The following is a 21,273-nucleotide window of genomic DNA, read 5'->3' as shown; positions in this document are numbered from 1 at the left end:
ACTAATTTTCATTCACTACTTAAGCACTAGTTCACAATTAATAAGAGGGAGACTTTGTGACTAAGGCCCTGTCTACACTACAGCTTTAAACAGCATTTGTTACCAGCTGCTGGCATGGTCAACTTTCACGAGCTTTCTGCCCACACACGTGGTTAATACTGTTTATAATCACAACAACTAGTAGTTCATTGCTCTTTCTTCAGGCCGAGGCTAACACATGGCGGTAGCAAGTTTGTAAAACTTATTCTGTTGTATTTGCCTTACTGTGCCTGTGTAATTGATTTGGCCAATGCTTATTCCTCCCAGCTACCTGTGCAGTAAGACATTTGAGAGTTTGGGAAGCATGATCCACTGGCCCACATTTTCCCAAAATGCCCTGAGAGACACATATCAGTACATGTGATTACACAAATTTTGTCAAAACATGGTTGAGCTGTGGGGAAAAAAGCTGCTGAGAACATAAAACCATATTTATTGTAACCGAGTCAGATTGATCAGAGCGTGGTGACAGACACTGCTTTCCTTGTAGATTTGACAGTCCATTAAGAAAGTGGATTACAGCAGAGATATTCCCATTCCCACAAGCTGCTGTTTGGGGACAGTTTAGAGGAGACTCCTGTTTGTTGAATGTTTCTTGATTTTCTTCTTCAGAATACAATTTAGGTAGTGAGTGACCATCAGCTTTTAAAGGAAAGAATTATGGGCAGCATTCATTAGTTAAGCCCTCTGGGGCAGGAACCACCTTTTCATTATGTGCGTGGTGTGTGTACTGTGCCTACCACATGCAGGCCAAGATCCAGACCTGTAGAGGTGACTGGAAAAAAAAAAAAAAGTGCTATTTACAGCAGCAGTTTCAGGAACGGAAGCCAAGTAAATGAGATGGAATGAACTTCCAGATTCTACCGTACCAAGAATTTTATGGAGAGGCAGATTGGGGTCAGTTCTTCTCAAGAGATCCTGGGATCTTTTGGGTGAATGCTACTGGAGCCCCACTCTCTGCTCAAAGAGCAACATTTCTCTCACCCCAAATGAGAGATGCTGAACAATCCCTCTCCCTGAAAAAGCAGTTCCACCCTTTTGAGAATATCCTCTACCCACATGTTTACCCTTCCTGTTTCCCTCAAGCCTCACCTTAGGACTCTCCTGGAGCAGAGCCAGGTCTCTCCATTTCTTCCTCTTCCTCCCTCCCTGAAGGCTGTTGCTGAACTGCAGCTTTAAAGTGTCTCTCTTATCTACGTGAACAAATTCCAGATACACACATGTGGAACTAAGGCGAGATTACTGACTAGACTGTATTCTACGGCTACTATAGCATCTTGGTTGGATTAAGCACTTTTTAAAGAACATAAGTGACTGCTGTTTCCCCCCCACTCCTGCATTCATAAAGCTCACTCCTTCAGCTTTGGTAGCAAGGTCTGTTATGCCCATTTGGTACTTAACGTTACATGGCCTAATTTGCTGCATCTTGCACTTAGCGGTGTTCTGCATTGCCATCCTAGGTTTTATGGCAAGTTTTGTTTGGCCATGACTCTATAACTTAATGACAGATTCTTTTTGTGTACTTATATATAGCCTAGCTTGCTATATTATATTATATATATACACACACACACACACTATATATTATACACATATACATACACACACACACCCCATTTATAAATATTATAGCTTCTGCATTTTTCAATGTCGTTTTACAGATGCAATACATATATGTTTTGTAAATTCGCTTTCCTTAAAATTATATAGGGATGTCCTTTTAGAAGAGTATGACCTATATTGTATTCATCATAAAAGATGTATGTTGTTTCCTCTTAACACTGAGGATGTAAATGTAAGAAATACACTATGGGTTTTTGTTTTAATTTGAAAAAAAAACTGTTTTAAAGAAATAGCTACTGCAGAAGAAAACTTATTGAAAGAAGTGCTCAGTGTCAGTATTGTGCACTTGCGTATGGGGTTATGCCTATGATGGCCACTCAACATAATGAGCGCCCTACCAAATTCACGGCCATGAAAAATGGGTCACAGACCATGAAATCTGATCTCCCCAGTGAAATCTAGCTATTGTAGGAGAAGGGGGCTTCTATTGTGTGCTGGGCTGCAGCTGCTAGCCCTGGCTGGGCTGGGGAGCGAGAGGACTTCCTCTTCCCCTGCAGGGGCCAGACCACCTCCAGGAACCTCCTCCAGCTTCAGGAAGCTCTGTGCTTGTTGGCTAGGAAGCCAGCTCTGAAGGCAGCGGAGAAGTATGGGTGGCAATCCCACAACCTCCCACAGCTCCCTTTTAGGACCCGCATGGTTACAACAGTGTGAAATTTCATATGTAAACATCTAACACTGTGAAATTGACTATTTTTAAAATCCTATGACCACGAAAAAGACCAAAATGGACCGTGAATTTCGTAGGGCCCTGACCATAACATACAGTAGGTGTCTTCCTGCCAGTGGCATTTGACTCAAAGGATGCTGCTATGAGCAACACAATTTTGGCCATAAAAAGAGTGGTTTGGTACTCAAGAGGAAAATGGGAGTTCCAAGAGTGAAAGGGCAGAAGACCTTCGGGAGTTTGACTAAACTGAGCTGGTGCCACTGACCAAGAGAAAACTCATATTCCAATGATAACAGACAACAAAAAAAAAAAAAACAGGTACTGGCAGAGGGGAATATACTACCAAAAGAAGAGAAACCAAACCAAATCACTGTGGCAAAACAGTTAATTGGTCACAACTTTGGTTTTCCTTGCATTAGTTTAATTAAAACCATGCTTAAATACAGTGATGAAAATATTAAGATGTGTTAACTCTCACCTTGGCTTTTATTTCCATTTTCATTATAGATCCAATGATTGTCATCACATCACTGATAATCACCAGGACATACCATCCATTTATAAACTCCAGACGATCAGCATGACAGACATGACGTTTGTACTTTTCCAGGAAGAAATTCACAAATCTCTGTAGTAAACATTTAGAGATTTGGTTACAGAACCTACTTTTCTCCAGAAAATAAAAGGAATCTCATACAGGTGATGCAGTTCTTAAGTACAGCTCAAGTAGAGTACTTAAGTTGGGTCTGTTGGAAGAATATGCCCTAGCAAATACTGTAGAAATAATGTGTGGGTAGCATTAGCAATAGCAACAGAAAATAATTATGGGACATTCATATACAGCTCTGTAAAGGGTGACTGCTATCATTATTATTCGTTATTACCAACTTCACTTTCTGCATCTTGCATGCCAATCCACAGACTCTCTCCTGTCCCCTACTGATGGGACAGCACTGCTCTCTCAATCCCTCAAAGTCTGACAATGTCCCATTACCTTTTTGATGGTTATAAAAAAGGACAGTGTGCGGATTAAGATAATTGGATATCACGTATCCTGTGCTCTCTTCTCCCCTCCCCTGTGAACACATTTAGGAACAGATTCCGAGGTACGGAACATATCAGTGTGTCTCACATGTGCATCAGAGGAGAGTGGGGCAACATGACACAAAAAGCATGAGGCCCTTTGAGTTCAGGAATTTACCCAGTGAACATTTAAATATCTGGCTTTTTCAGCCTTATAGGGAAAAATGTTAGCCATATTTGGATTTTGAGGGTGTATGGTTTGCGCAACTTCAAACAAACAAGGACTTGAAGATTTGGGGTGAAATCCAGCACAAATGAAGTCAATGGCAAAACTACATTGACTTCAGTGGGGCCAGAATTTCAACCTATGGATCTGAAATGAACATATTTGTATTACAGTATCATGCAGATACTCCAACAAGGACTGAGACTTCATTGCGTACTGTACAAGCATACCAAGGCTCCTTCCTAAATATCACGTTGGCTATAATACAGATGCAATACACTCTTGGAGAGATATTTTCCTAGAACAGATTCACTACTTGATAATCCAAAACATAGCACCACTTAGTGGAACTAAACTATGGAAAGCAAATGGAAACAAAAGCAGAGAGAAAAGGCAGACAACGTTGTACTTACTTTTTGCAATTTCAGAGCAAGAACAATGGATCGTGTGCAGAGTATAAGGGAAGCAAAGCAACTTACGATGACAAATCCATCAAAAACCAAAATATATTGAGTGTTTTTCTGAACTACTATAAAAAAAAGTACAACAGGAAACAGTTAGATCTTTACATATTTCTTCTGGCACAGAATTCTTTTCATAAGCATTTGAAAACTAACTAACTATATAATAAAAGCTCCCTGAAAGTTTATTATGACAAATTTTGCAACACTTGGTATACTGTCATCTCACTACGGAAATAAGCTATATAGAATACAATACATACATATGGAGTACACAAGAATCCTCCTGAATGTAGATCTGCAATTCAAATCACTGGGGTATTACATGCAGAGGGTTTGCGGGACTGTGCCCCAAAAGTGAAATGAATTTTTTCTTTTTAAAACTATTTGAAATTAATAATTCATGTACAGGCCAAATTCTGCTCACACACCAAGAGTAATCTCGCTATCTTATTGACTTCACTGAAGTTGCAAAAGCAAGGGCAGAATTTGGCCCATTGACACTGTTTACCAAAAGGCTTTTCATCAATGAAGACCTGTAATTAGAAGCCTCCATTTCACCAGTTGCAACTGAGAGCTGCTGTAGCAGTTAGTGGCAAGGGAACAGTATTCCATGCACAGCACTATGAGTAAGTGACAACCTACATCTTTTCCAAGGGGATAAGCAGCTCTCTGAACTTAGTTCTTTACAGGTAAGCAAAGGAGGGATTGATTTTCAATTTCTATACACACATATAGAATTAAAAATAGATTTTGTAAAAATTTATGTATTCTGGTAGATCCAGGGTCTTAAACAGCTTTTGTAAAAATAAATAAATAAAAAATTAGTTCAGAGCAAAACAAGTCAACCATTTATAATGCAGGAGTATTTTAACTCCGTGTTCTCTGATCAACTACTTAATATGCAGACAGAGTACAAAAAGTGGCCAACTGAGACACCATTGTAAGAAGTGATCACACACACCAAGTTATTTTGGCTCCAATATAACAGTACACAAATATAGCGAAGATTTGGCTAGGAGGAGAACACAACACATTGTTCCTTAACCAGGATCTCATGTAAGGCCCCACAAAGTTTCATCAACTATACCACAGCCTATATTGTAACTGTGATGGCCACATTCATAATGGTTAAGAAATAGGTTTATCTTATTCTGTCATACTGAATCTGCTCTGAAGTGGAACCTTCAGTACTATTGTCACTTTAGAAAGTGATCAGACAAAGGCTTAATGATAGAAATATAAAGAGGATGCCATTCTTTATTTGTAAGGATCATCAAAAGAACAAGCAGGGAACACTCACTGCTTCTGATAAAGTCTTTAAAAACATAACAAGCTTCAACTAGTTAAAAAGGAATTATTTTGATGTACAGGAAGAAAAGGTGTCATAGGTGTTTGAGTTTGGGTATTTATTATTGGTTAAAAGACCAGGCTAGAATTTCAATTTAATGTATTAAGCTCATTCAGAGCAACAGAAGGGTCAAAACGTATTTTAAAACATTAAAATTTCCCTTGCAGGCAGAGTCTTGTTAAATCCATCACTAGGTAGGTTATAGCAAGGGATATTTATGTCATCTTGATACTTTTATAGAAAGGAGTTAAGCTTATCTGTTTCTTCATCAGAAGCAATGATTTGCTTAGTAATTAATAATAAAAGCACACAAGTTGCAAGTCTCAGTATCCACTAGATATTAGCAAACATCTGTGCCTTCCTCCTCTAAACTCTTTTCATCCCTCCAGATAGGAAGTTGATGAGCTTCAGAAAAATATGAAACATAAACACAGATTGTCAAGATCTTGGGATCTAAAGACACACTAATATTTACTGACTTTGAAAATATGTATGTTGCTATGTACAAGACTTCCTGAACCCTGTGACATGACATGCTGGCTAAAATGAGTAAGCACTCACCAACATGTCTGTTATTGTCAGAGAAGGTACAGACCATGGCATAACCCCTTTTATGCAATGCATCTGCATGTGTCTCAAGATCACTATACCAGCAAGCAGGGCCAATTACTTATTGCATCATGTGGACACAGCAGGACATACAGTGTAGATTCATAATTGTTAACCTGCATGCCTCAACCACTCGTCTGAAGTGGTGAAATAACAAAAATAACTGATGGAATAAAAATCTTATACAATATCCCAAGTCCATCGACGTAGGTCTTAGAAATATCTAAGACAGAAAAACATACTTATTTAAATTTCAAGTAAAGACAGTATTTCTAAACAGTTCTGATAAGTAACACTCAGCATGGTGGATTCGTCAAGAACAAATAGTGTCAAACAAATCTAATAGCTTTCTTTGACAGGGTAACAAGCCCTGTGCATAGGAGGGAAGTGGTAAATGTGGTATAGCTGGACTTTAGTAAGGCTTTTGATGCTGTCTCGCATGACCCTCTCATAAACAACCTAGGGAAATACAATCTAGATGGAGCTACTATAAAGGTGCATAACTGGTTGGAAAACCATTCCCAGAGAGTAGTTATCAGTGGTTCACAGTTAAGTTAGAAGAGCATATCACGTGGGGTCCTGCAGGGATCAGTTCTGAGACTAGTTCTTTTGTATATCTTCATCAACGATTTAAACAATGGCACAAAAAGAGTACACTTATAAAGTTTGCAGACAATACCAGGCTGGGAAGGATTGCAAGTGCTTTGGAGGATAGGATTAAAGTTCATATCTTTTCTGAAATTATTTTGGCCAAATTGGAAAAAAGTCCAGAGAAGAGCAACAACAATTATTAAAAGCCTAGAAAACATGATCTATGATGGAAGATTGAAAAAAACTGGATGTGTTCAGTCTGGAGAAGAGAAGACTCAGAGGGAACATGATAACAGTTTTCAAGTACGCAAAAGGTCGCGCTACAAGGCGAAGGGAGAAAAATTGTCCTGTCGTCAGAGGTTAAGGAGAACAAGCAGTGGGCTTAAATTGCAGCAAGGGTGGTTTAAGCTGTACATTAGGAAAAACTTCGTAACTGTCAGGGTGGTTAAGCACTGGAATAAATTGCCTGGAGAGGTTGTGGAATCTCCATCACTGGAGATTTTTAAGTGCAGTTTAGACAAACACTTGTCAGGGTTGGTCTAGATAATACTTAGTCCTGCCTTGAGTGCAGGGGACTGGACGAGATGATCTCTTAAGGTCCCTTCTAGTCCTATGATTCTTTACTCCTGTTCTGAAACAGTTACTCAGGCTCACTCTGATGGTGCAATCCAGCTCTAAAATAGCATAAACCTGTCCCTTAAGGATTTTAAGTGCACTGTCAGACTAACCTCCTCAGAGTGCAAGGGGGTGGCCTCGGTGTTCCTACACTCATGATACCCATATGAAGGAACAGTGCCTTGGGGTCATAAGCAAGGGGCTCTATTTCCTAGAGCTGTGGACTTGTTCAGATCACCCTCAGGATACAGGGTCCAAAAAATATGACATAAAGGTCAGCTAGATGGGAGGATCTGGTCTGTGGTTATTGGGCTGCTTCTTTTCATTATACTGGTGTTAAATAAAAGTGGGTCTAACATTTTGTAACTGACATGGGAGAGGGCATAAAAAGCAAACACCAATATCACAAGTAGAAACAGGAGAGCGAATTGGGACATGGTGCAAACGCTAGCAGGGTCAGAAAAAGTGGTAATACAGAGTCAGAAAATATGAGATTTGGTGAGACAAAGGCAGAGCCAGCAATAGAAGCCAGATCTCAACTCCCAGCACAATGGGTTACATCTACTAAATACAAAACAGGTTTCAGAGTAGCAGCCATGTTAGTTTGTATCCGCAAAAAGAAAAGGAGGACTTGTGGCACCTTGGAGACTAACAAATTTATTTGAGCATAAGCTTCCGTGAGCTACAGCTCACTTATGCTCAAATAAATTTGTTAGTCTCCAAGGTGCCACAAGTCCTCCTTTTCTTTTTGCGGATACAAACAGTGAGGGATAAATAGTACAAAGTGTTCACATGCATTTGAAAGGTGCAAATACCAATGTGGTACATGGAAGCATAACTAGGAGGAAGTCAAAATTTGGAAGAATATAAAAAAAAAATATTTCCTAATGCTAATGTTTCTGTCAGGGCAGGGATGTAGGCTCCAAGCTTGAACCATTTAAAAAGCACATCAGATAACATACTAGACTGTGTGATGCAAGGAGTACTCCTATGCATCATTTCCATCTGTAGCTTATATTATCCACTGGTCAATGCTGCCCTAGTGTCCAGGCATTTCAGTAACATTTCTAAAAATGTTGACACTTTAGCCATTTATTTCTGAATATAGCCACAGTTCACATTTGTATATTTGTCTGTAGTCACCATATATATATTCAGAAGTGGAACAGAAGGATATAGATTTACTGGAAACACCAGATTTTCACCATGCAGAGCACATATGCACCATACTTACTAGATCCAGATATATGCCAGTCTTTGCATTCTTGAATATCAGCATCACTATCAAAATAAATTTTTACTTTACCACTGTGGGCTCTGTTGTTGAAAGTAATCTGCAAACACAAGTGTAAAGATTTATAATTTGATGAAAGCAAAACTAGCAAAATTAACAGTGTCAAAAAAATGCAGAGTCAAAGTCTAGATTGATACCCATTGGTACTACTTAATCTAGATAATCTATAAATAAAACTATCAGATTAATATAGCTGGAAAAATATATCTGAAACAATATACAAGTGCAAAAGCAATCAATGATTTTACTTCTTATGAAGAACAAAACATTTAAAAAATTTGAAGGGGAGAACCATGTTTGAGGAAAATAAATAGTTGCTTGTTAAAAGAGGTCTGTCTCATTGACACACAAGCAATCACATCATTTTGCACGGGTGTCAATGGAGAGTGCACACTGAATTTCTTCTATTTTGCAGTCAGGACACCAATAAGAAATATGCTGGATTCTAGAACACTTGTTTCCATGTGTATACAGGTGAAATGCACTTACAGTATTCTGAAAGGCGTAGCAGTCAGGCAATTCTCTGGCATGAATTGTTTGTAGATCAATGCCTTTAAGTTGAAAGGAGATTTCAACCTGTATAAGCCTGAACAGTAAAAATAAAGGCAGTAAATTATATACAACAGATTCCATTATTTTCATGTAATTGGATGGGTCTTCAAAACTCACTTTACCTATAAAATTCGAAGTTGAAAAATGATGAATTTATCATCTTCAAATCACCAGATCTCGTAGTGGCTAGCATCTGTGGCTCTAGGTGAATACAGTCTGTGGGGGGGGGGGAAAAGATTTTTACAAGTTTCGTTCAAAATGACTATTTTACAAATGAAGTAAGGGAGAAAACGGAGGTAACTGGATACTAGTGGACACAGATGTAGGTCCTGATCTCGCAAGCTGTGTTGGATCATATTAAAGAAGTTCTGTATTAAAATCACAAATGAGTTTGATTCCCCAGAGTTTAAATTCCAGGGTATTACTAATTAAGAGGTCTCTTGGTTTTTGGTACTGTTTCTATCCCTCTATGTGTGAAACTTGCAAGCTGCTAATTGTGTTAGTACATTCTAAGACAGAGTCTGTTCTCAAAGCAATTCACAGAGAGAGAGACTCAAAGCAATACTCTAACAACAGAAACAGCACCCAGAGACTCCCCGCCCTTTTGTTGTATTAACAATTGTGATTAAAATAGAGATAGAGGATGTATGTGGATGGATGCTTGGTGTGGATAATAACTGAATGATCAGGGAGGTGCCAGCCTAAGAATCCAGTGTCCATTGGCTGAAGAAGGCGTCAAGTGGAAATAACCAGAGGACCCTCCCCTCCCCCCCCCGGAGGGCAGACTGGAATCCACCCAACAGCCTCAAGAATGGGAGAACCAAAGAACAAGATAACATCTTGGAGCCGTCAGGAATGTGCTATCTGCTGATTGATTCAGCAACAGTATGATGAAGCAATTCCCATAGACTGGCATAGGAAGAAATTCATATAAAAATAGACTCTAAAAAGTGAGAACTTTGGGGTCTGATTCTGCAAACCAACTTCCAGGAGCATCAGATGAGCATCTGACAAGGCCCTGCTCCCTCCTCATGTCCAGGCCACCTGGCCAGTGGCTTGGCATGAGCAACTCTAAGGCTGGTAACTATGATAACAACCTTGCAGAACTTGTGTGTGTGTGTTTGTTTGTATGAATGAATGTGTGAATAAATATGAGATTGGATGGAATGTTATAACTATAACTAACTGCTTACTAGGATTCTTTCTGTATTCACAATAAATGTGGTATTTTGCCTTTTTCCCTTTAATAAGATCCTGCTGGTTTTTATTTTATTGGTATAACAGCTGCTCATTGTGGGCAACTCCCTGTATCTGTGTAGAGCCCCACTCAAGTTAATGGGGCCATGAGAAGGAGCAGGCCCCAATACTGAAAGGTGCTAAAAGCTCCCATTGAACTGAATGGTGGTTGACAGCATTCAACACCACTCAATATCTGGCCTCTGATCAGCAGCTTCTTTCATACAGAAGGTCAACAGCTGAAAAGTCTTCAGAGAAAAAGTCTTACTATGGGGACCTACAATGCTTATGCTGCGAAGTAGTAATTTCTAAGTGGATATTAAAAAAATAAAATAGGAGAGAAGTGAGTTAATTTTTCCTAGGTTAAAGCATGATTGCCACACAAATAAAATACTAACTTACTCTTGATGATTTGCCATTACAATACGTGGAAACTTTTTTTTTTTAAATTTACAGCTGTACTGTACCTGTTTCAATGGCAATGTCTATGTTCAGCGAATCATTGGAAGGAAGCATTGTGCCTTTCTTGTACTGTTGTTTACAGATCTGTAAGCCTGACACATCGTCTTCATCTTGTTCGTAACCAAGTGTGCCCAGGGATATCGTCTTTAATTGGCGGTACTAATTTAAAAATAAAACACACTTTTTCAGTTAACTTAATTATCCTCACATCAGCCTATTCACAAAAAATTACTGATGCCCATAACTATGTTTTCTTTGCCCACATTCATTCAAATTTGCTTCCCCCTCCCCATTAACAAATTTAATGGTCCACAGTACCAGCTTTTCATACGCACTTTGTATTTCCATAACAAGTTTGATTCCAGGATCTCAAAATTAGTCAAGCCTCAACAAGGCAGGTGAATATAATTATACTCTACAAGGACATTGTGACAGGTTCAGTCACAGAGGCCCCCCTTGGGCCGGCCACCTGATGTGCTGAGACTACCTCGGAGCCCGTTTTCCCTGCCAGCTTGGGCCTTCAGAACTCTGCCTTGTTGAGCCAGACACACCAGTCCGCTGCAACACAGATCCAGGTCTGAACAACGTCCCCCAAAAGCTGCAGACTTAACTGAAAAAGGCTTAAGAAGTGCTCCTGTCTCCAGTATCCAGATACTCAGTTCCCAATGGGATCTAAACCCCAAATAAATCCGTTTTACTCCGTATAAAGCTTACCCAGGGTGTGGCAAATTGCTGGTATGAATATGATGGGTCCCGCGCTTCCTCTTCTCGGTTAGGGGGGCGGGGGGATGTTCAGGGCACAGTTTCCTGCCCCTGAACTAGGGTATCTACTGTCCCACTAGTAACCCAGAGAAGGGTAGTGGAGAGGGAGGGACCCGGGCCCACCCTCTGCTCCAGGTCCCAACCCAGGGGCCCTAGGGATAGCGGTAAACAACTTGAACTAGTGCTTCCTTCCCCTGGGCTACTTCCCTCTCCTGCTCTTCAGCTTGTGGGGCTTCCTGCCCTCTCTCTCTGCACAAGCCGGGTGTCTCTTTACCTAGGATCTTGCTCTTCTAGCCAGCCATGGAACTTCTCCAAACTCTCCTCTGCTCCAACGCCTTCAAACTGCTCTCTGCTCCAACTCCTTCCCCTGGCTGATTGAAGCAGGGGGTTTTTAATCAGGTGACTAGCTTCAGGTGCTCTAATTGGCTTCAAGTGCTTTTAATTAATTTATAAAAACCTTTCTTCCCTCTACAGGGAATAAGGCTTCTCCTCATCCTGGGACTTACATCTCTCTCCTATATATCACTCTCCTGCTGCCTTCTAACCATGCTGTATCCTCCCGCCCTGCTCAACACCATGGGGTTGGGCTACCTGGGACGAAAGGCAATGCTTTCATGACAAGCCATCTGCATTGCTATGTTGGCTTCCAGCCCTACGCCGTACTCGGAAATGAAAGGGTTGCAGAAATAGGAACCATCTAGTCGCTCTTGTATTCTTCTCCTTGTTTCTGTGCATCCACTGGAGCAGGGTGTGGTCTGTCACCAGGGTAAATCACCGCCCCAGTAGGTAGTAGCAGAGAGTTTCCATGGCCCATTTTATCGCCAGACATTCCTTTTCAACAACGACGTACTTTTGTTCCCTGGGGAAAAGCTTCCGGCTGAGGTACAGGATCGGGTGTTCCTCCTCCCCTACCATCTGCGAAAGGAGGGCTCCTAGCTCTACTTCCGAGGCATCTGTTTGTAGGACAAATTCTTTCTTGAAATCTGGGGCTATGAGCACTGGATGGCAGCAAAGGGCTGTCCTTAAATCCGTGAATGCTCCTTCTGCTGCTTCAGATCATTTTACTATCTTGGGGCCCCGACCCTTTATCAGGTCTGTCAATGGTCCTGCTCTTGTGGCGAAAAGAAGGATGAATCTCCGATAGTACCCGACTAACCCAAGAAATGCTCTGACCTGCTTTTTACGGTCTGGCGGAGGCCAATCTTGTATTGCCTCCACTTTGTTCCATTGGAGTTTTACCAAGCCTCTCCCTACTACATACCCAAGGTATCTGGCCTCAGCTAGTCCTATCACGCACTTGAGAGGGTTGGCAGTGAGGCCGGCCTTCCGCAGGGCGTCTAGTACTGTTTCTACTTTCCCTAGGTGCGTTTCCCAGTCAGGGCTATGGATGACTATATCGTCTAAATAGGTGGCGGCATACCTGGCATGGGGTTGCAGCAATTTATCCATAAGTCGTTGGAATGTTGCAGGGGCCCCATGGAGTCCGAAAGGGAGGACAGTGTATTGGAACAGGCCATCAGGTGGGGAGAGAGCAGTCTTCTCCTTGGCGTTCTTGGCCAGGGGAATTTTCCAATATCCTTTAGTCAGGTCCAGAGTGGTTAGGTATCGGGTCTTGCCTAACTGATCAACTAGCTTGTCGACACATGGTATCGGATAGGCATCAAATTGGGATACTTCATTCAACTTCATAGAATCATAGAATATCAGGGTTGGAAGGGACCCCAGAAGGTCATCTAGTCCAACCCCCTGCTCAAAGCAGGACCAATTCCCAGTTAAATCATCCCAGCCAGGGCTTTGTCAAGCCTGACCTTAAAAACCTCTAAGGAAGGAGATTCTACCACCTCCCTAGGTAACGCATTCCAGTGTTTCACCACCCTCTTAGTGAAAAAGTTTTTCCTAATATCCAATCTAAACCTTCCCCACTGCAACTTGACTTCCGGAAGTCGTTGCAAAACCTCAGGGTGCCGTCAGGCCTTGGGTAATAGGACAATAGGGCTGGACCACTGGTTGTGGGATTCTTCAATAACCCCAAGTTCCAACATCATCATCTTCACTTCTGTCCTAATTTCCTCTCTTTTAGCTTCCGTTATCCAGTACGGTCTTATCGTCACCCTTATTCCGGGCCTGGTGACGATATGATGTTGGACCAGTGTCGTACGGCCCGGCTGTGTACAAAACACATCTTGGTTCCATTGGATCATATCAATGACCTCTGTTCGTTGTTCTGGGGCTAACTCGGGGGACATCCTCACCTGCTCCTGTGGGTCGTCCGTCTGAGGTGGAGCTCTCCGAATGACCAGGCACGTCTCTCGGTCATGGCAGGGCTTCAGTAAGTTTACGTGGTAGATCTGCTCTGGTCTTTGGCGGTCTGGTTGTCTGACCTTATGGTCCACTTCCCCAATGGTTTCCACTATCTCATGTGGTCCATGGCAGCTGGCCAGGAGTTTGCTTTCCGCTGTCGGCACTAGCGCCATCACCCGTTGTCCCGGCTGAAATTTCCGTACTTTCACTCAGCGGTTACAATATGTCCGCTGGGTCTCTTGTGCTTTTTCCAAATGTTCTCTTACTATAGGGTTTACTTGAGCTATTCGCTCTCTCATCTGTGTCACGTGTTCAAGGACATTCTTTCCTGCGTTGGGTTGTTCTTCCCAGTCCTCCTTGGCGATATCTAATATTCCACATGGGTGGCGTCCGTATAGTAGCTCAAAGGGAGAGAAACCGGTGGACGCCTGGGACACTTCCCGTATTGCAAACATTAGGTACGGTAGAAGGGTATCTCAGTCTTTTCTGTCCTGTGCTACCACCTTCCGGATCATACCTTTAAGTGTGCGGTTAAACCGCTCTACCAGTCCACCTGTTCATGGATGGTAGACTGAGGTCTGTATGGCATGGATGCGGAGCAGGGTATATAAGTCCTTCATTAATTTCGACATGAAAGGGGTTCCTTGGTCAGTCAGGATCTCCTTAGGGATGCCCACTCTGGCAAAAACCTGAAGTAGTTCTTTTGCAATTGCTTTTGATGTGGGGTTTCTTAAAGGAATGGCTTCTGGACACTGTGTGGCATAGTCAAGGATGACTAATACGTTTCGGTGGCCCCATGCTGATCTTTCCAGTGGGCCCACTAGGTCCATGGCTATCCTTTCGAAAGGGACTTCAATAATAGGCAAAGGTACTAATGGGGCCCGCAAGTGAGGTTGGGGGCTATGCAACTGGCATTCTGGGCAGGAGGTACAATAGCGTTGGACGTCTGCGTGTATTCCTGGCCAATAAAATCTTCTTAGGACTATCAGGTGTCTTGTCTACTCCTAGATGTCCCCCAAATAAATGACTGTGAGCTAACTCTAGTACTGCCCTGTGTGTTTTCGTGGGATTAAGAGCTGCTCTACTTCTTCCCCTCGACTTTGCACTATTCGGTAGAACAGATCACGTTTGATCACATAATAAGGCCTTGGGCCTTTGGTCTTTCCTTCCACGGGTATGCCATTTACTTCCACTACCTCCTCCCTCACATTCACATATAGTGGGTCATTGGCTTGGTCCTACCCGAAATTCTCATGTGCGGTACCAATTTGACCTAACTCCATGGGACCTATTTCTTCTCCGCCCCTTGGGTTGCCCCTACTTGGCTAGGAACTGCCTCCGAGTCCTCGCTGGCCTGAATTGTCTCCTGGCCTCCTGAACGGGTTCGCTTACCAACAAGGGAGGCTTTCTGGCTCTCTGCTAGAATCCTGGGCCCTAGCCTTTTATCTGCCCTCTTTTCCCACCTAGACTTTCGAGGTTTCCTGGGGGATGAAAATAGCTCGGGGGCAAATTCAGCAAAAATTGAGGTGAGGCTATCTGTAGGTGCCTCCGTCTCAGCCTGGGGGTTGCTACCCTCTCCTGGCTCTACTGGGGGGGAGTAAGTTCTCAAACTCGGGGAAGTCCCTACCAATTAAGACCGGGTAGGGGAGCCTAGGGACCACTCCTGCAGCTACCCTGGTAGTGTTTCCCTGGATCTCAATCCATACTGGGATTGTAGGTTAGAAATTTATGGTGCCATGAACGCATGTTACCCCTGTAGTTTTGGCCCGGGTTAGTTGGTCTTGCCCCACCAGCTTCCCCGAGACCAGTGCGACAGCACTCCCGGAATCTCCTAATGCTATGGTAGCAATACCATTCCATCTTTACTGACCCTGTATACCTATGTGAGGTCATTGCGACCCCTACCAGGCCGATTAGGCCACACTCGTAACACCGACTCCTTATCCCGGTTGCCGCCCTCTGCCTCGGGCTATTTGGTCTGCCGCCCCAGCCCTCTCTTCCCAAACCCCCAGGTCCCTTCTTGGCCTTGGGCCATTCCTCAGTGTCTTTCCTCCCAGTTATGGTTTTTCTGTAATTCTTGACAATCTGAGGCCTTGGGTTTTGAGCTGTCTTCCTGGTCTGCCGTGTCTCACCCCCGGGGTCTGGAACAGTTCACGGGCTGCCAGCTGTCTTTCCATGAGGGAGACCAACTCATCGTAGGTAAAGGGGTCATTCTGGCCAAACCAAGCCTGAAGGCCTGGTAGTAGCCCCCTCATATCCTGGTCCAGTACCAGGAGCTCCATCATTTTTTCAGAGCTGAGAGCCTCAGGGGGCAGCCATTTCTGGATCAGGTCATACAATTACGATCAGGGTGTCTTGTCCTCTGTACACTGCCATTCATGAAACCTCTGGGCTCATAACACCGTGGTTACTCCGGATCTGGCCAGGATCTCTGCCTTCAGCTGGGGGTAATCCTTCGCAGTCTCTGCAGCCATATCGTAGTAGACCTTCTGGGCCTATCCACCCAGGAATGGGGCGAGGATACCAGACCACGGATCTCTGGGCCAGGCTGCTCTCTCAAATGCCAGGAGATATGCCTCTACATCATCCTTCCGTGTCATTTTCCGCAGGCAGTGGCTGGCCCGTATAGTCCGGGTTCCCTCGCAATTATGGTTCCGCTCCATAAGGGCCTTCATCTGGTTTGCCAGCTCCTGTAGCTCAGTCCTGGGCAGCCTGATTCATCAGCAGCCAATTAGTCTCCTGCTGCACATGAGTCACTTCCTGTTGGGAGGTTGCTTGGATTCGGGTAGCCACCTGCTGGGCCACAGTGGCTTGTATTAGAGCCTTGACCATGTCATCTATCTTGGGGATGGGATGGTTTTGGTTAACCCTGGTTTAAGTCCCCAGTGCGGAGATCCAACCTGACCATGTGTGGCAAATTGCCAGTATGATTATGATGGGTCCCGCGCTTCCTCTTCTTGGTGGGGGGTTTCAGAGCGCAGTTTCCTACCCCTGAACTGGGGTATCTACTGTCCCACTAGTAACCCAGAGAAGGGTAGTGGAGAGGGAGGGACCCGGGCCCACCCTCTGCTCCAGGTCCCAACCCAGGGGCCCTAGGGATAGCGGTAAACAACTTGAACTAGTGCTTCCTTCCCCTGGGCTACTTCCCTCTCCTGCTCTTCAGCTTGTGGGGCTTCCTGCCCTCTCTCTCTGCACAAGCCGGGTGTCTCTTTACCTAGGATCTTGCTCTTCTAGCCAGCCATGGAACTTCTCCAAACTCTCCTCTGCTCCAACTCCTTCCCCTGGCTGATTGAAGCAGGGGGTTTATCATCAGGTGACTAGCTTCAGGTGCTCTAATTGGCTTCAAGTGCTTTTAATTAATCTATAGAAACCTTTCTTCCCTCTACAGGGAATAAGGCTTCTCCTCATCCTGGGACTTACATCTCTCTCCTATATATCACTCTCCTGCTGCCTTCTAACCATGCTGTATCAAAAGGGTATATTCAAATTATCTGCCCTCTAACATTGATAGAGATATGCACAGCTGTTTGCTCCCCCAGGTGTTAATTACTTACTCTGGGTTAAATAATATGCAAAAGTGATTTTATTAAATATAAAAAGTAGGATTTAAGTGGTTCCAAGTAATAATAGAACAGAGTAAGTTACCAAGCAAAATAAAACAAAAACATGCAAGTCTAAGCTTAATACATTAAGAAACTGATTAGAGAAAATCTCAACCTCAGAGATGTTTCAATAAGCTTCTTTCATAGACTAGACTCCTTTCTAGTCTGGGCCCAATCCTATCCCCAGTACAATTCTTGTTCCAGCTCAGGTGGTAGCTAGGGGATTTCTCATGACTGCAGCTCCTTTGTTCAGTTCCACCCCCTTACATAGCTTAGGCACAAGGTGGGAATCTTGTCTCTCTGGGTCCCCAACCCTCCTTCTAAATGGAAAAGTACCAGGTTTAAGATGGATTCCAGTACCAGGTGACATGGTCACATGTCCTGGGAGATCCCAAGCCTTCATTCTTCCTAGCCTGACTCACAGGAAGGCTTGCAAGTAAATAGAGCCATTTACAACCAGTTGTCCTAGTTGATGGGAGCCATCAAGATTCCAAACCACCATTAATGGCCCACACTTTGCATAATTACAATAAGACCTCAAAGTTATATTTCATATTTCTAGTCTCAGATACAAGAATGATACATTTATACAAATAGGATGAACACACTCAATAGATAAGCTTTGTAATGATACCTTACAAGAGACTTTCTGCATGAAGCATATTCCAGTTACATTATATTCACACTCATTAGCATATTTGTCACAGACATGTCAAAGGTCACACAAGTAGTTAGTAACAGGGCCAGTCACAGCTGTACTCCAGCCGTAGGAATGATGATACCTACAGACAGGTTTCACGATCATAACAGAAAGGGGCCATGACCAGGACACACTGCAGTGCAGGGTCAAAGTGAAGGAGCTGCGGAACGCCAACCACAAGGCAAACTGCCACTCTGGTGCTGTGCCCACGAGCTGCTGGTTCTGCAAAGAGCTGGACATGATACTCAGTGGTGACCCCAGCTCCACTATGAAGACCACTGTGGATACTTCGGTGGCTCGTGTGCCAGTTGAGAGCAGACCGAGCCAGGAGGAGGAAATCTCGAATAAGGACGTGGAGGGGGACCCAGAGGCAGAGGATGACTCAGATGTCAGAGATGCAAGCAACCAAGAGCTCTTTTCTACCCCGGAGGAGGCTAACCAGTCACAGCTGTTGGATCTTGGTGAAGCACAAACAGGAGAGGAGGCCCCTGGTAAGTGAATTTGATTATGGGAATTGCTGAAGCGAGTTGTTGGGGGCAGGAGGGTTGCAGAAAGCAGGCTTGTGTCTGTATGATGCATGTACCACCACATGCCTAGTCTGAGCAACGGAACAGGCGGTTGATTGACTCCCTCAGTTCACGGGAAGCTGCCTCAGAGATCTCCACAAAACTCTCATGGAGATACTGGGCAATCTGCTGCCACAGGCTCTTTGGCAGAGCTGCTTTTGTTTCTTGCCCCATTAACGGTAACTTTCCTGCGCCACTTTGTGGTCACAGGGGGGAGAGAAGAACCATTGCTGCACACAGGCAAGCCACATATGGGCCAGGGCAGAAGCCGCAGTCTTGGAGAAGACCCTCCCTTGATTCCCTGCTCACCCTCAGCAGCGAGATATATCTTCCATAATGATCACATTCTGTGGAAAATGTGGAGACAGGAATGATTATCAGGCCTCCCCTACAGGGCTGGCTCTCCCCAAGAGCCACATGCAGTGTGTACAGTACAGACCAGGAACACAGGTTTACCCTGCCCCCTGTGGCTATTCACCATTTTGGGGGTCTTGTGGGTCATGTGTGCTTGCCTGGGGTAAGCCAGTTAGTGACAGATACGCGAGTACTGGCTGTGTTTTAAATCACTGAATCAGTGGTCTGTGCATTGCAAACAATATTGCTTCTGTAAAATATTGCATTTAAACTTCACAGAGATGACCTTGGGAGCACAGCCTCCCTCTTTCCTATCGCCAGCTGAACGGCTGTGCAGAATTAGAAAGCGGCCAAGAAGAACTGAAGAGGACTTTCTGCGTGACGTCATGACGCACTCTGCGGCCGAGACACAGTAATTGAAAGAGCGGCAGGACAGCGAGAAGGACCGAAGGGAGAATGCAGCCCGCCAGAATGAAGCCACGGAGCAGCTCTTACAAGTTATGAAGCACCAAGTAGACACGCTCCAGGCGATTCTAGCACTGCAAACCAAGCAGCTCCATGCCCGCCTTCCCCTGCAGCCGCTGTTGCAAAACTTTCCCATGCTCCCCCCCAGCCACTGCCAACACACTCTTATCAACCTCCTGGCTCCAGTCTGTACCCACATCATTCCATTCCTCCCCCGTAGTCCAGCACTGCGGATTCTCAGTACCCACTGCACTCACCACCCATTTCTCTGCAGTTTGGCCCTGCTGACAGTACCTGCTGCATTGTACTCCAAAGGAGAAGGTTGGATATGATCCCGGAACATATCTTTAGCCGTCCTAGGACCCCTCCTCCTCCTGGGATCTTCCCTTCCCTCATTCCCCCTCAGTGCTGATATGGTTTTTTTGTTTGACTCTCTCCTCTGGTTGTTGTTTTTTTAATAAAACAGTTGTGTTGCTTTAAAATCACTCTTTATTCTATTAATTGAAAGCCAGCAGAGCCCTGCAAAGCAGCAGACGGTTATGTTAAACCTTCATATTGCATCGTCTGCACCAATCACAATCACCTCCTAGCACTACAAGCACTGCACTTCAGCACATAGCAACGAATATTAGCGTCCTTCAACTTCAAATTGCTGCCTCAAGGCATCCCTGATCCTTATGCCCCCGCGCTGCACCCCTCTAATAGCCCTGGTCTCAGCCTCCAGCTGTTGAGCCTCAGCGGTCCAGCCCTGAGTGAAGCTTTTACCCTTCCCTTCACAAATATTATGGAGCATACAGCACACGGCTATAAGCATTGGAATATTGTCATTGGCCAGGTCCAGCTTCCCACAGAGGTAGCACCGGCAGGCCTTTAAACGGGCAAATGCACACTCAATAGTCATTCTGCACTTGCTCAGCCTGTTGAACCGCTCCTTGCTGCTGTCAAGTTGCCTCATGTGTGGCTTCATAAGTCATGGCATTAAGGGGTAGGTGGGATCGCCCAGGATCACAATAGGCATTTCGACTTCCTCTATGATCTTCTGGTCCAGGAAGCTTCCTGAACGGGCCAGTGTTCCGAAAGATGCATACGTCATGCACCTTTCCAGACCAGCCTGCGTTAATGTCTGTGAAAAGCCCACAAAATGATCCACAAGCACCTGGAGAACCATTGAGAAATACCGCTTCTGATTAACGTACTCGGTGGCTAGGTGGTCTGGTACCAGAATTAGAAGATGGGTGCCATCTATCGCCCCTCCGCAGTTAGGGAACCCCATTTGTGCGAAGCCATCCACAATGTCACACATGTTGCCCAGAGTCACGGTCTTTTGGAGCAGGATGCGATTAACGGCCCTGCACACTTCCATCAACAGGAGTCCAATGGTCGACTTTCCCCACTCCGAACTGGTTAGCAACCAATCAGTAGCAGTCTGGAGTAGCCAGCTTCCACAGTCTAATTGCCACACGCTTCTCCAACAGCAGGGCAGCTCTCATTCTCATGTCCTTGTACCACGGGGTTGGGGCGAGCTCATCACACAGTCCCAGGAATGTGGCTTTCCTCATCCGAAAGTTCTGCAGGCACTGCTCATCATCCCAGACATGCAACACGATGTGATCCCACCACTCAGTGCTTGTGTCCCAAGTCCAAAAGCAGCGTTCCACTGTGGTCAGCACCTCCGTGAATGCCACAAGCAATCTCGTGTCGTAGCTATTATGTGTGGCAAGTTCAACATCACACTCCTCTTGACTTTGTACAGTAGTATAAGGAATAACTCTAC

General features: G+C 44.4%; 1 protein-coding gene across 1 annotated transcript in view; it reads right to left on the bottom strand.

The window, feature by feature from the left end:
* MCOLN2 (mucolipin TRP cation channel 2) overlaps positions 1-21,273 on the bottom strand; it is a 45,539-nt gene that overhangs the window by 9,935 nt on the left and 14,331 nt on the right. The window contains exons 4-9 of the mRNA XM_084635664.1: positions 10,755-10,908; positions 9,174-9,267; positions 8,989-9,085; positions 8,440-8,539; positions 3,992-4,107; positions 2,808-2,957 (exon numbers count right to left, since the gene is read on the bottom strand). Coding sequence (XP_084491790.1) covers positions 2,808-2,957; positions 3,992-4,107; positions 8,440-8,539; positions 8,989-9,085; positions 9,174-9,267; positions 10,755-10,908 — 711 coding nt within the window. The remainder of the gene's footprint in view (positions 1-2,807; positions 2,958-3,991; positions 4,108-8,439; positions 8,540-8,988; positions 9,086-9,173; positions 9,268-10,754; positions 10,909-21,273) is intronic.

The sequence above is a fragment of the Lepidochelys olivacea genome (assembly GCF_965140295.1).
Source record: "Lepidochelys olivacea isolate rLepOli2 genome assembly, chromosome: 8".
Classification (NCBI taxonomy): domain Eukaryota; kingdom Metazoa; phylum Chordata; order Testudines; family Cheloniidae; genus Lepidochelys; species Lepidochelys olivacea.
The sequence above is the reverse complement of the archived record's forward strand: the minus strand, read 5'-3'. Positions and strand labels throughout refer to the sequence as shown.